This window comes from Pantherophis guttatus, chromosome 7, assembly GCF_059756535.1.
Source record: "Pantherophis guttatus breed Tessera chromosome 7, ASM5975653v1, whole genome shotgun sequence".
Classification (NCBI taxonomy): Eukaryota; Metazoa; Chordata; class Lepidosauria; order Squamata; family Colubridae; genus Pantherophis; species Pantherophis guttatus.
This window is the reverse complement of record NC_142069.1, coordinates 60,354,405-60,369,312: the sequence shown is the minus strand read 5'-3', so window position 1 is coordinate 60,369,312 and position 14,908 is coordinate 60,354,405. Positions and strand designations below refer to the sequence as shown.

Genomic DNA, 14,908 nt, shown 5'->3' with positions numbered 1-14,908 from the left:
TTGAAAATATTGTGCCCAGCGTAGTTGCTTTGGGGACAGACGTCTAGGGGTTTGTAATGCCTCTAAATTTTTATGGTCTGTCCATACCTCAAACGGGATAGTAGCCCCTTCCAGGATGTGACGCCACGTAAGTAAAGCCCAGCGGACAGCGAAGGCCTCCTTTTCCCAGATCGCCCACCCTCGCTCTGTGGTGTTTAATTTGCGTGAGGTATAAGCACAAGGGCGTATCCTATCCTGTTCATCTTTTTGCAGCAACACAGCTCCCACAGCAACGTCACTAGCATCGGCTTGAACGATGAATTCACGAGACAGATCAGGGTGTTTAAGTACCGGTTCTCTTGTGAAAAGATATTTCAACTGTTCAAACTCACTTTGACATTGAGCTGTCCATTGCAATAACTGGTTTGGTCTTGGTTTTATCACAGGGGATTTAGTGCGTAACAGGTCTGTTAACGGCAGTGCTATAGCGACAAATGCGGGGACGAATTGGCGATAGAAATTCGCGAAACCAAGGAAACTTTGGAGTTGTTTCCTGGTTTTCGGTGCTTGCCACTCAACTATAGCTTGGACTTTATGTGGATCCATTTCTATCCCATCGCTTGAGATCCTGTACCCGAGGTAATCTATTTTTCACTTATGGAACTCACATTTCGAAAGTTTTATAAACAGTTTAGCAGCTAACAACTTCTCCAGAACCTGACGGACTAACACAACGTGTTCTTCCAATGTGCGCGTATATATTAGAATGTCGTCTAAATAAACAAGAACTCCTCTATATAAATGTTCATGCAAAACTTCGTTGATAAGCTGCATGAACACCGCTGGAGCGCCTTGAAGTCCAAACGGCATAACTCTATATTGGTAGCTACCAAGAGGGCAGTTGAAAGTGGTCTTCCATTCATCGCCCTGTTTGATACGTACTCGGTAGTACGCTTCCCGTAAATCGAGTTTTGTAAATACCCGTCCTGTAGATAGCGCAGCTAACAAATCCTTCATAAGCAGAAGGGGGTATAGATGTTCTATACATACTCCATTCAAACGTCGGAAGTCAACACATAACCGAACCCCACCATCCTTCTTCTCCCTGAAGAAGACTGGGGCAGCCATCCTAGATCTACTAGGGACAATGAAACCTCTAGCTAAATTTTTGTCGATATATTGTCGTAACTCGGATAATTCTTGTTGGGTCATGGAATACATTCGAGGTTTTGGTAACTTAGCCCCTGGCACCAACTCGATAGTGCAATCCGTAGTCCGATGGGGGGGTAGTACTTCGCATTCCTCTTCACTAAACACGGCTGAAAGGTCTTGGTAAACAATAGGAAAGTCCGTTGTAAGCAACACCTCTGTGGAGGCACAGCTATTGTCCTGTCCCTCACTTGACTGTCCCATTGAAGAAGCAGGGGATGGGACAGCAGGTCCCAAAGGTATTCTAAGCTTACGATAACCTCCCTCCCACCAGATGTGAGGTTGCCATTTATCTAACCATGTGAGACCCAGAATAACTGACCACAATAAACTGGATGGACTCTTTATGTTCACCTATCGTCAACAACACTTGTTCAGTTACGTGGTTAGCAGGCGCCCCCCCCAATAACGACCCATCCATCTGTTCGAACTTCACAGGAACCTTTAGCTTTTTTATCTGTAGGCCCAGAGCATCCACCACACTTCTCTGCACCAGACAACGGGTACATCCAGTGTCTATTAAAGCACCATACTGAAAACCCGTCGTGCTTCGGGGATTCCTCAGCACCACAGGTATGACAAAAGGGAACACAGTTTTGCTCACCATAGGGTCCTCCAGCTCGTCGTCATCACTGTCCCCCGACACCACCGGGAATCTCCCCGCCACAGTGGTTGGTGTAATATCACGAGCCTGATGGTCTACGGCGGACTTTGGTCCTTGAAGTGCTTGGGTACGTTCTTGTGGCTGCCGTGGTCAGCCTCTGGTCACTACCCCCATAGCCGGCTTTTGGGCCTGTACTCGTAACGGAGGTACAGGGCATTCAGCCGCTCTGTGTCCTATCTGATTGCAGCGAAAACAACGAAACGCCGGTCGCTGAGACCTTTCAGGTGGGACGCCGCTGGGCAGAGGTACTTGAACCCGCGTGATTGGCGGCTTTTCTGAGGCCCTCTCCGTAGGAACCCGTCTCTGTTCCACATTAACTTCCAACCGAGGCCTAAACTCCCGGAGTGTAATGTCCAGTTCAATAGCGGCTTTAAACCAAACAGCCAGGCGCGGAGCCAGGCTTGACGTAACTCACGATCCAGCCCCATCTGAAATTGCTGGACTAGCATCTGTTCGGGCCAGTCTCTTAAGCGACTAGCAATTTTCCAGAAATCACGTACATAGTCCTTTGCAGGAACACCCCGCTGTTTGAGGGCTACAAGATCTCCTTCCGCGATTTGTACACTGGAGTCATCCTCAAAAGCAGACCGGAGAGCTTCCAAGAACCTACCCACGTCCACCAGTTCTCTAGCATGGTTGCGATGTAATCCCGCCACCCAGTCTGCTGCATCGCCGGTTAACACAGCCGTAATGGCTACCACCATGGCCCATTGTGATGGATACCAGCGACCATACTGGTCTAGATGACTAACCACCTGGCTTAAGAACAACGCCACATGGTCTGGGCTCCTGTCAAAGGTGGCTTGCAGTGCAGGAGGGCCCCAGATTGGAGGTGGTGCCCACATCCCAGGAACTGGGATCCATGCTGGGGGTGGTACAGGCGGTCTGTTCTCCCCATCTCTCCTCAGGTCTCCAACGGGCCTCCGTTCCCCCACAGGACGTTGTGCCCACCTTCCAGCTCCTACCTCTCTTCTGGTCGATGGTTGTTCGGAGCCCCTGGTGCTATCCTCCCTCTTAGGCAGGTGGTAGTCCCGGTCTTCGATTTGGCCCTTTCCTTTTCCTGTTTCCTGTTCCCTTCAGAATTTGGGGCTAGCGATGCAAAACCGAGCCTCTGGCCTGGAAAGGCCCTCATCCTGCCAAGACGTGCCTTGTAATGGCTCCGCCCCCGTGGCCCAGGGTTGCCAAGACGGGGCATCCCGGAAACTCCCTTCTCCAAACCGATCTCTTATGGCATCCATAGCACTGGGTTCAGGCCCTGTAGTATCATAGCCCCAGTCCGCCTCTTCGTCGTCTGTCCAACGTCTTTCCCACCAAACTCTAAATGACGGACCCAACGGGGGGGGGGGTAGGTGGCCATTGGGGCCTGGTATGAGTAGAACTAGGCCACCAGTCCCCACCGGAAACCTGTCCCGAAGGGTCTAGCCCTTGACTCTGCGCACCAGCCGTCTCCACACAGTCCTCCTCACGTGGTTGGCGCAGCTTGGGTCTGACCACCGGTTGGTGAGGGGTTGCTGTTTGTAGCTTCTCCTCTTCCACAACCACCTCCTCCACATCAGCCTCTAGAGGGACCTCCAACTCCAAATCACCTAGCGCCGTTCCTTCTGCCATCACTGACAGCCTTTCTCACCGGACCGCAGCTAGGGAACGTAGGCAGTTGAAATTGGTGGGTCGGGGAGCGCTAACTTTCTCTCGGCCAGTCCACCCAACTGCACTGGAAACAAGCCAACACCAGAATGGAATAAAGCAGTTGCAATCCTTTAATTAGGTTCAGCACAGCAAACACAGGCAGGAGAAAGGCACAAGCCGGAAACAAGGTTTAAAGTTAGCGCTACACGCAATCGCAGTGTAGCGCCTTTTATATACGCAGCAATAAATCAAGTAGCAATTAAACAGTTAACATCACTCCTCCTTCCTCTAGCAGGCCTGTGGAGGAGCACCATAAATCAATTAGCAATCAAACAGTCAACCTCATCCCTCCTTCCCCTAGCTGGCCTGTAGGAGGAGCGCGCCTCTGTTACATCACAAGGCAGCGTCATCTGCAAACTCCATGCCCCCCCCATCTCCGATGAAAGAGTTTGCTTCGTTTTGTGCGTGAGTGGTAAAGACTTCTCAAACAGCTGATGACACGCCCCCGGAGAGTCCAGCAGCTTGCCCCCTCCTCGTCGTCTTCCCCAGTGATGGCGAGACTCAACCGAGGCTCGACATATATATGTATGTATGTATGTATGTATGTATGTATGTATGTATGTATATATATATGGATTAAGATCTATTGGGCTTTTACAAGGTAATATAGAATCCACTCAACAAGAAGTGAGAGAAGTTATCTAAAATAGTTAATGTCTATATAAATAGAGGGGTGATTATAGAATAATTAATAAGTTAGTATTAGTAATTAATAAAGAGTTCTATAAATAATATTTTAAAAATTAATTATTCTTAATTACTTAATTAACTACTACCACAGTTGAGGGAATTCTTCCACGTAGTGAGATATTTCAGTTAATTAAGGGGAAATCTCAAGTAGATCCAAAGGGCAGCTAAGTCTTAATAAGCAGGAATACAGTTCGAAGAGAAGACCACAGCTCAGAACGTTTCAAAATCCTTCCTGCTGTGAAAGTTCAAGTGCACGTTGTAATTTATGGCTGCGCTTCTGGTTTCTCCCTCCGGAGAGAGCTGGGTGGCTAAAAGTTAACAACTAAAAAATATTGTTTTGATGTTTCCTCGCAGTGATATACTCAAAATCTAAGTCTGAACTGTTTTATCTACGTTCGCTGCAAATTTAGGAAGATATGCCAACAGCTTCTAATTTCACCTTCCCCCACCTCAGCAAGTTCTCCTTCCTTCTCGCAGTTTCGCCAGCAATCCACACGCTTCCAATCTGCTCTTTCACTTATACTCGCTGCCTTTCCACCGCTGTGAGCACTTTCGGCTGGCTACACTCGCAATTTCTTAAGATCGGCTCCCACGATCACCAGGGATTATGGTCGGGTCTCCTTCTCACGTTAGCCGTCCCGAATTCCTCGCTTCCTCATTGTTGTTGGTAGTCGCGGCTTCGGGTCCGCCATTAAACGGCAGACGTGCCCATGCCGGTTTGACAGAGGTATCTGTCCAAGCGAGAGGCATTTGCTCATCGCTCTCCCACTCTTCAGATCCCCTCTCTAGTCCGAGACACTCTCCGGGCTATCTCGCCCCTCAGGGTCCCCAAGACACGGCGAAAAAGACAGTGCCGTGGAGCAGAGCTCGGTCACACAGCACCCTGTCACCCCAATTCCCAACCGGAAGTCCCCAAATTGTGTAGTTTCTATCCTTTGTCCTATACCAGTGATGGCTAATCTTTTTTCCATAGCATGCCAGTAGAGGGGGGGCAGGGAAGGGTCGTGTGTGCACGTGCCTACACGCATGCATGCGCAACCCCCCCCCCGCTCCTGGCACATGATGGCCTGGTAGGTTCGTTTTTCTTTCTTACCTGGTTCCAGATCCTCTCTATTTATCTGGGAAGGTGAAAACAGCCTTTCTCATTCTCTCGGAGGCCCTCCAAAGGCCTGAAACAGCCTATTTCCCAACTCCCAGTGGGACAGGAAGTGACATTTTTTGCTGCCCCCAGCCTCCAGAACCTCTCTAGGAGTCTCTAGGAGCCTCTCTAGGAGTCTCTGGAGGCTGGGGACAGCAAAAAAATCACTTCCTGTCCCACTGGGAGTCAGGAAATGGGCCCTTTCAGCCTCCATAGGGCCTCCAAGGGTGTAGGAAATGCCCTTCCCAGATAAATAGAGAGGATCTGGAGCCAGGTAAGAAAGAAAAATGGGCCTCCCCCCACCAGGCCCTCCAGAGGCAGGAAACAGCCTGTTTTCCTACTTCTGGTGGGCCCAGAAGGCCCGAAAATCAGCTGGCCGGCACACCCATGCGCCCCAGAGCTGAACTTGCATGCCCACTAATATGGCTCCACGTGCCACAGGTTCGCCATCAGAGTCCTATGACATATACTATCCTATCCCCTTCTCTCCCTCAGCCTTGCCCCACAGATGCCTCCCCTATCCTATCCCCTTCTCTCCCTCAGTCTTGCCTCACAGAAGCCTCCCTTATCCTATCCCCTTCTCTCCCTCAGCCTTGTCCCACAGAAGCCTCCCCTATCCTATCCCCTTCTCTCTCTCAGGCTTGCCCCACAGAAGCCTCCCCTATCCTATCCTCTGCTTGCTGATATGAAAGTAAAACTGAAATGGAAACTCTTCTCCTCTGCTTGTGTTTTGCATTTGGAACACATTTCTTTTCAGGTGGGGGGAGTGGAACTCCTTAGCATCAGAGCAAGTTAATAATAATATAGGAAATACTAATGCTCTGATGGTCATTTCAAAAAATCCTTTCTTAGTGAACACCTAGAAGCCAAGTGTTCTGTCCCCGTATCACGCACACACCCAACCAGCCAGCCGAGGGTTAAATAAACTCTTCAAACACTCAACATCAGTGATAAGGAACATGGCAGCAACTCCGTGGCTGCCTGCCAAGAGCTTTTACTCCGATAACACAGACAAAAATACACACAGTTTGAATAGTCCAATTTTTAATTAAATCCACAGCAAATAGGTGTTGTGTCCGAAGGTGCAAAGTGCCTCGCCAGAGATTAGCTTTGTCCATCACAGAGTCTGAATGGCCACCACACTCCCTTTTATAGCCTGTGGGGTGTGGTCCAGTGACTCAGCTAATCTCTGGCACGCCTTCCCCTCTGCTGCGCACGCTTCTCCCTGCGCCTCTGGCGAGGGTCCAGCCAGCACTTATTTTCCTCGTCGCTGTCCACCTGTGGCTGCGGGGACGTGCTTGGCTCTGAGCCTATCGTTTGGCCTTCGGTGTCCTCCGGAGGCATTGCCAGAGAGGAGGGTCCTGGAGAGGGAGGCCTTGCCAACTCCTCCCCCTCACTCTCAGAGTCTGCATCTGTCGATAGCCCAGGCTCAGGCAACGGAGCCACAACACCAAGAGGAACATATGTGGCAAATTTCAAGTTTGTAGGCTTTACAGTTCTGGAGATTTGTGATGCGTGAGCAGTGGTGGGTTGCTCCCGGTTCGCACTGGTTCACAAGAACCAGTAGTAAAAATTTGTAGTACTTCAGAGAACCGGTAATAACATTGGCTGGCCATGCTCCCGAACTGGTCTCTGGCCCGGTGGCCACTCATTTACCCCGCTCACCTCATCAGAGGCTTTTTTTTTTTTTACTTTTAAAAGCCTTTGATGATCGCGCGGCTCAGCTGGGATCGTCAGAGGCTTTTAAAAGCATTTTTTTTACAACCTCTTCAGCTGAAGAGGTTGTAGAAAAAATATGCCTTTAAAAGCCTCTGGCAATTCCAGCTGGGTTGCCTGATCGTCAAAGGCTTTTAAAAGCATTTTTTCCTGCAACCTCTTAAGGTTGTACAAAAAATGCTTTTAAAAGTAAAAAAAAAAAAAGTTGGCCATGCCCACCCAGTCACATTACCCCCACCACGCCATACCCACAAAATAAGCCACGCCCACAGAAGCAGTAGTAAAAAATTTAGAACTCACCCCTGTGCATGAGTGGTATTTCGCTTTTATATATCTATATATCTATAGAATATATTGATTAGGAACTTGACAGCTATGAATGTAGTCTACCAACAGAATCAGTGCAAATTATGGTAAATTTACCAACCTGGATCTATCAAAGATGCACTCATTTCTAGTGAAATAGAATCCATTCAATTAATTTATTGACTTTCTCATTCAACCTTTGGTAATATCATATACTTCTCAAGAAAGTTAGATTTTTTATATATGTATCCAAAATATGATAATTTCAACGTGGACATTTGTGTCTTGAACAAGAACTCGATTTATTTGTTGAATTAAAAACCATTAATTCACAACCCATTAACTTATTAACAATCATTAGTTTATTCTCAGGAATATTCTCTAACACCAAAGTTCAAAAGCATCAATATTGTTTCTATCCTGCTTCTTCCAAGTCAGTTCTGTGATCTACTTGGAAAACCTTTGCAAGGTACTGGAAAAGATAATAAAAAAACAGATCTGCCAACATTTAGAAATGAATAAAGTAATAACTAGAAGTCAGCATGGGTTTGTTAAAAACAGATCATGCCAAACCAATCTTATTTCATTCTTCAACATAGTGACTAAATTAGTAGACCAGCGAAATACTGTGGACATAATATACTTAGACTTCAGCAAGGCACTCGACAAAGTAGACCACAGCCTACTTCTTGGTAAGCTAGAAAAAAGTGGGATAAATAGCATCACCATCAGATGGATTCGTAACTGGCTGACAAACCATACTCAATAAGTACTCCTTAATGGTACTACATCTACATGGAGGGAAGTAAGCAGTAGGGAACCACAAGGTTCTGTCCTAGGCCCAGTACTCTTCAATATCTTCATAAATGACTTAGATGAGGGAATAGAAGGGGAACTTACCAAATTTGCAGATGATACTAAACTGGCAGGAATAGCCAACACCCTAGATCCGTGATGGCGAACCTATGGCACGCGTGCCACAGGTGGCGCACGGAGCCATATCGGTGGGCACGCGAGCTCAGCTCCGGCGTGCATGCATACGCCAGCCAGCTGATTTTCAGGCCTTCTGGGCCCACTGGAAGTAGGGAAATGGGCCGTTTCCAGCCTCCGGAGGGCCTCCGGGGGGTGGGGAAGGCTATTTTCGCCCTCCACAGGCTCCTAGAAAGGCTCTGGAGCCTGGGGAGAGCAAAAAATGGGCCCACAGTGTGTGGGCACACACACGCCAAAAGCGGGGGGAGTGCAGGGGGGGTCACACACATATGCGTGGGGGGGTGGGACGCATAGAATTATGGGTGTGGGCACACACATGCGCAACCCCCCTGCACTCCCCCCGCTTTTGGCACATGATGGCAAAAAGGTGAGCCATCACTGCCCTAGATGATAGGCTCAAGATCCAGATGGATCTTGACAGACTTGAACACTGGGCCCTATCTAACAAAATGAAATTCAATGTAGAGAAAAGTAAAGTCTTACACTTAGGCAAGAAAAACAAAAAGTACACATATAGACTGGGTGAAACCTGTCTTAATAGCAGTAACTGTGAGAGGAATCTTGGAGTCTTAGTGGACAACCAATTAAATGAGCCAACAGTGTGCAATACTAAATTGCATTAACAGAGGGATACAATCAAGATCAAGTGTGGTACTAATACCACTCTATAAGGCCTTACTAAGACCACACCTAGAGTACTGCATCCAGTTTTGGTCACCACACTATAAAAAAGATGTTGAGACTCTAGAAAGAGTGCAGAGAAGAGCAGCCAAGATGATTAGGGGACTGGAGGCTAAAACATATGAAGAACGGTTTTAGGAACTGGGCATGGCTACTCTAGTCAAGAGAAGGCCCGGGGAGACATGATAGCAATGTTCCAATATTTGAGGGGCTGCCACAGAGAGGAGTGGATCAAGCTATTTTCCAAAGCACCTGAAGGCCAGAGACGGAATAATGGATGGAAACTGAACAAGGAGAGATTCAACCTGGAAATAAGATGAAATTTTATGACAGTGTGAAAACAATCAATCAATGGAACAGCTTGCCTTCAAAGGTTGTGGGAGCTTTATCACTGGAAGCTTTCAAGAAGAGACTGGACTGCCATCTGTAAAAATGGTGTAGGATCTGCTGTGGGGGGTGTTGGACTAGATGACCTACAAGATCCCTTCCAACTCTGTTAATCTGTATCCCTCTCACAGCTCCTGTTTTTGAGCCAGGTTTCACCTAATCTGTACTTGTACCTTTGGTTTTTCCTGCCCAGGTATAAAACTTTGCTTTTCTCCACATTAAATTTCATTTTGTTGGATAGCCCCATTGTTAAGTCTGTCAAGATCTTTTTGGATCCTCAGCTTGTCTTCTGGGATGTTGGGTATTCCTGTCAGTTTAGTGTTATCTGCAAATTTGATGAGTTTCCCTTCTATTCTAAGAAGTCATTTATGAAGTTATTGAAGAATTCCTGGTGTAAGACAGAATCTTGTGGTACCCCACTACATAATTTTCCTCCATGTAAATGTAGTACCATTAAGGATGACTCATTGAGTGTGGTTTGTCAGCCAGCTACAAATCCATCAGGTGGTGATGCTGTCTATCCTACATTTTTCTAGTTTACGAAGAAGTATGTTGTGGTCTACTTTCTTGAATGCCTTGCTGAAGTCTAAGTATACTATGCCCACAGCATTTTGCTGGTCTACTAATTTAGTCTCTTTGTCAAAGAATGAAATAAGATTGGTTTGGCATGATCTGTTTTTAACAAACCCATGCTGGCTAATAATAAATAACTAATAAATAAAAAAACTTTATTTGTTTCTAGATGTTTACAGATCTGTTTTTTGATTATCTTTTCCACTTTCTTCCCAGGTATTGATGTTAGGCTGATTGGTCTGTAGTTTCCTGAGTCTACTCCCCCCCCCACTTTTTTTTTTTTTTTTTTGAAGATGGGAATCACATCAGCTCTTTTCCAATCCTCAGGTAGTTTCCCAATGTTCCAGGATTCCAGTTGCTTTTTGGAAAAGAGATCTTTGGGGAAGTCATGGTTAAAAAAACCAGGGAACAGTGAAAAAGGTTAATTTAAGAGTATTTATGTAATTGCCGATTTGAATTCTTATTCATGCAGGCTACAGTTACAGAAAGAACTAAGAGGATAGTAATCATGTGTCTCATATGATTATGGCTAATGCTCAAGAATAATGTTCAGTGACTATTTAATTATATGTTGCAAATCTGATTTGCTGCTTTTCTTCTTATCACCTAATTTTATGGATTACTTTAAAACATATCTAAGTAGCGTTTTCAAATTTTTAATTGAAGGATGAAGGTTTATGTATTCTCAGGGAATTTTCTCAGGGAGTAAATTAAAACATGATCTTATTAGAATATTAATTATATTATTTGGTAGGTGGGATGGAGGGAATAAACGTGTCCACTCCTGCAGCCATCTTGCTCTGTTGCTTATTAAATCATATGATTATGTATATATGATACATAAATTGTATACATGATACTAATTATATTTCAAAAGTGTTTTGCAAACTTTAAAATAAAATGAAGTATATATTGCCTGCATTTTCATTAAAATACCAATAACAACGTTCTTATAGATTCAGGTTTAACAGGTTATTGTTTAAATGTAAGTTGTAAAAGTAAGTATTTATTTACTATTTAGTAAAGTTGTAATTACTGCTTCCCTTTCTGTCTCTTTTGCTCAACAACAAGAGGAAAACAGAATGATCCTAGTCTGAATAATCATTTTCTCACATACAAATGCAATATTGTACACCTAATTCTAGTAAGAATTGCTATATTTCTAAGTGATATTTAAATGATGTCTAATATCTAGAGTTTTCTGTTACGTGGTGTAAACATGTCTTGGAGCATCATATAGTTATACAAAATCCAAGTACCAAAGTATTGTTCTGCTTTTTAACTTTATAGCAATCTGTGTGTTTGAAGGCAAAATCTATTTTGAAGGAGACAGACAATCAGTATATTTAGACTCAGAGGTCTGTATTCTGTTTGAATGCAAGGTAAGATTACTTTTAATTTCTCTTTCCCCTGTAATTTGTTCCAATTTTATAAATAAACTTCAGAAGATGTTATAAAAATAACAATGATGGTTTTTTCAAGTTGATGTACATTTTTCCATATCATTTTTAAGTGGAAGATCCTTCTTAAAAATTGCATGTTTGTTCATAATAAGGTTAATAGGGATTATAAATACTTCATAGGATATTTGAAGTTTATAAGAACAATTTTAGGGTTGTTAACTATGTTCTCCCAGGTCATTTCCCCACTTATTATTGCTCTTAATCCTTTCATAATTTCATTGCATTTTTTATGTAATATGCTGCTTCTACAATTTTGGGTGCATCTCCATTTATTTATTTTAGTTGAGAAATTAGTTGAGCTCCGTAGTATGCTGATACACACACACACACACACACACACACACAAATATGTCTGCTTTATTAATTGTCACAAATGTTTTTCACAAGACAACATATATTCCTTCAATTATTTCTCCAATTTTTATTTCTTTTTAAAGCTGCATTCAGTTTTTTGCCAATTATTAAATACATACAATATTTAATACATACTTATTAAATATATACAGTATATATATTTATATCTATTTATATATATATATATAAGGGCAACTCCACTAAAATAAACTTGAGTATCCTAAATGTCATTAATTTTGGTGCACATCCTATATGGAATTTCAGAATAGTTTTAAATCTGTTTTAAATGATGAGGGGAATATGTTTTGAATTTAACATGAAGAAAATATTTGCTACATTAATGAATAACTGAGTTTACTCTTAGAGGATAATGAGATCTGGGTTATCTCAATAGCAACTTCCTTTAAGGCAATGTTCTGAAAGGCAATGTTCTAGGAATATTTAAAGAAAAATATGTTGCAGCAGTATGGCCTGGAAATACAGCTTCACTTATTTTCAAGAAAACTTTTGATGCACCATTGTTGGCTATAAGAACTACTGTAGATTTTCCTAGAAAGTGCAATCTGACAGTCTCCCCCATTTTTTGAATGCAATAACCATTAGTTTTGTAACACAAATTGCACAGTCCAAACCATTTTTTCCTGACAGCATTCTGAAGAATATACTATTTTCCCCCCAATCCTTTTGACTTTTTATGTTAGTTGCAGTTTTTAATGCTGCATTATATCTGATACAATTTAATACAATTATATCATTACTCATACTATTGAAAGGGTTTTTTTCAGTTTTATATCTGGGTTAATAATTTGTCGAACTTCACTCTTGAATTGGTGAGGGGTTAAAACTGTTGCCTTTTTCTTTCTCAAGCCATAATTTTTGGTGAGGCAGAGTTGTAGATATCTTTACAGCTGTTTTATATTTAGTTAGTTAATGACAAAAGGAGAATCCCAAAGAACTAAGTTTATGCATAACATAAATGATATAATATATTGCTTGTCATCTATAATTTATCTTTCTCGATTCTTTTTAATGACCTCAGTTATACACTCAAAACCAACAGTAGAGTTATTCACTACTGTTCACTAAGAGCAAGAGCTATTAAAGAGATTCTGCAACAATACATGGCAAAAGTTTCAGTAGCATAATTCATTTAAAAAATGGCTATCATCACATTCTTTATCAAAACAGAATTAAGAAAGTTTAGGAATAGAGTTCTGAACAGATGAGGCATTAATGTAGATCTTAACAACTTCTGTATAATATTTATCATTCGCTGGTATAAGTTAAATTTACATGGGCACTTTTCATGTAAATTAAAGCTTAAGTTTAGATATTTTTGACATATTGAGAAATTAGAATAGAAGGGTACCTAAACTGAATGGTCTCTAATGTCCAATTAACCTAGTATTAGTAGTAAGTTAATGGTGAATGAATGCTGTTTATGCTGAGCAACTGAAGTAGGAGATTTAATTTATTGTGTTTGTGCCCATTGTCAGTAGAAGGTAAGACACACACCCCTACTCTGAACTGCCAGGCACTGAGCCATTTAAGTCATTGTGGATCATTTTTAATAATCAATTAGACAAAACTCTGCCTCCTGTTCTTGATGCCCTTATACTGGGAATAGTAACGTAGAACAAGCTTATAGCTGAAAAATTAAAATGTAAAGAAAAAATAGCTTATAATAAGAATCCATTCTTGCATTAAAATTACCAGTTACAATCAATTCAGAGTTTGGATATAGAGACAAAGATTCCTTTGAAAGATGCCTTTATTTGTGACAGATGTTCAGAGGGAAGGAAATAAACATTTGCTAATAAATAGCTGGGGCTTCCAATTTTTAATTTTGGAGGAGGTGCTTTGGGCAGCCAAATTAGAATGTGATTTTATAGATATACACAGTGTAACTAGCTGAATTTAAAAAAGAACTCTGAAATAACCAAGGCACCCTATTTCTCTTTCAGTTAGCTAGGCATACTTAGGATGCCATACTTAGGACAAGCAAGCATACTTAGGTTGTATACTTAGGATAAGTAGATATACTAAAACTCATATCACCCTTCAGAATTTTCCACTTCTGTCAAAATCACACAAATATGTTAAGTATGATATTTGACTATATGACCAACAGTATGATGAAATAGATAACATCTGACTAGTAAATCCATGTGAAACAATAAAAATAAACAGATAGCACAATAATGATTTATAAACAAAAGAGATTCCAAATGGTTTCTACCCAGATTATTTATGTGAATACAACTGGATATTAATTATGCACTTGTATTTTTATTGAATGATATAATTATGCCAAAAATATATTCATAGCCAACATAAATAATGATCTTGATTTAATAGAATTACAAAATGCAACGTACAATGGAGTCGAATTGTCCTGCTCTGAACTGTCCTGAGCCTGAACAAATATCCTTATCTAAAAGTTGTTGCAAACTTTGTAAAGGTAAGATAAGGCCTGGAACGGGCTGAAAACAGGGCGCGCGGAGGCAGCGATAGGTGGCAGCAGCGATGGGCAGCAATGGTGGTGATGCAATCCCCACAGCCTGGAACAGCTGATCAGCGGTATTCCAGGAGGCAGCTCCAACTGCCAATCAGCTGCTCATGCTAAATCAGGCTGTGCTGAAGCTGACCAGGCTGTTTGCTGTTTGCTGCAAGGAGGCAAATTGCTGGGAGGCAGAGGCTGAAGGGTGGAAGCTAGTGGGTGGAAGGGGCTTCGGCAACATTCACTCTATAAGACGCACAGACATTTCCACCCAATTTTTTGCTGGGGAAGTACATCTTATAGACTGAAAAATACAGTCTAAGCTGTTTAATACCATATTTACTCCTTTATTGTAATATGCTAACTTAGCAAACTTTTAAAAAAATACTTACCAGTATACAATATATGTGAAATAGATGCAGCATAAATTGACATGAAAATTTCTTGAAAGTGAATGATGTTCTGTAGATAACTTACTACTGAACAATTATTGTATGGTTGGCATACAATAATTGTTCAGTTGGCATAGGTGTCAATTCCATGTGTCAATTTCATTTCTCTCACATTTTTTG

The 14,908-nt window shown here is 42.5% G+C and overlaps 1 protein-coding gene across 22 annotated transcripts in view; it reads left to right on the top strand.

Annotated features, from left to right (window-relative positions):
• NELL2 (neural EGFL like 2) overlaps nucleotides 1-14,908 on the top strand; it is a 382,878-nt gene that overhangs the window by 198,014 nt on the left and 169,956 nt on the right. For 21 of the 22 annotated variants that reach the window (XM_087873276.1, XM_034404437.3, XM_087873280.1 and 18 more), the window contains 2 exons: nucleotides 11,310-11,401; nucleotides 14,195-14,297. The exons of the other annotated variant lie outside the window; for it this stretch is intronic. In XM_087873276.1, coding sequence (XP_087729402.1) covers nucleotides 11,310-11,401; nucleotides 14,195-14,297 — 195 coding nt within the window. The remainder of the gene's footprint in view (nucleotides 1-11,309; nucleotides 11,402-14,194; nucleotides 14,298-14,908) is intronic. 22 annotated transcript variants of the gene reach the window in all.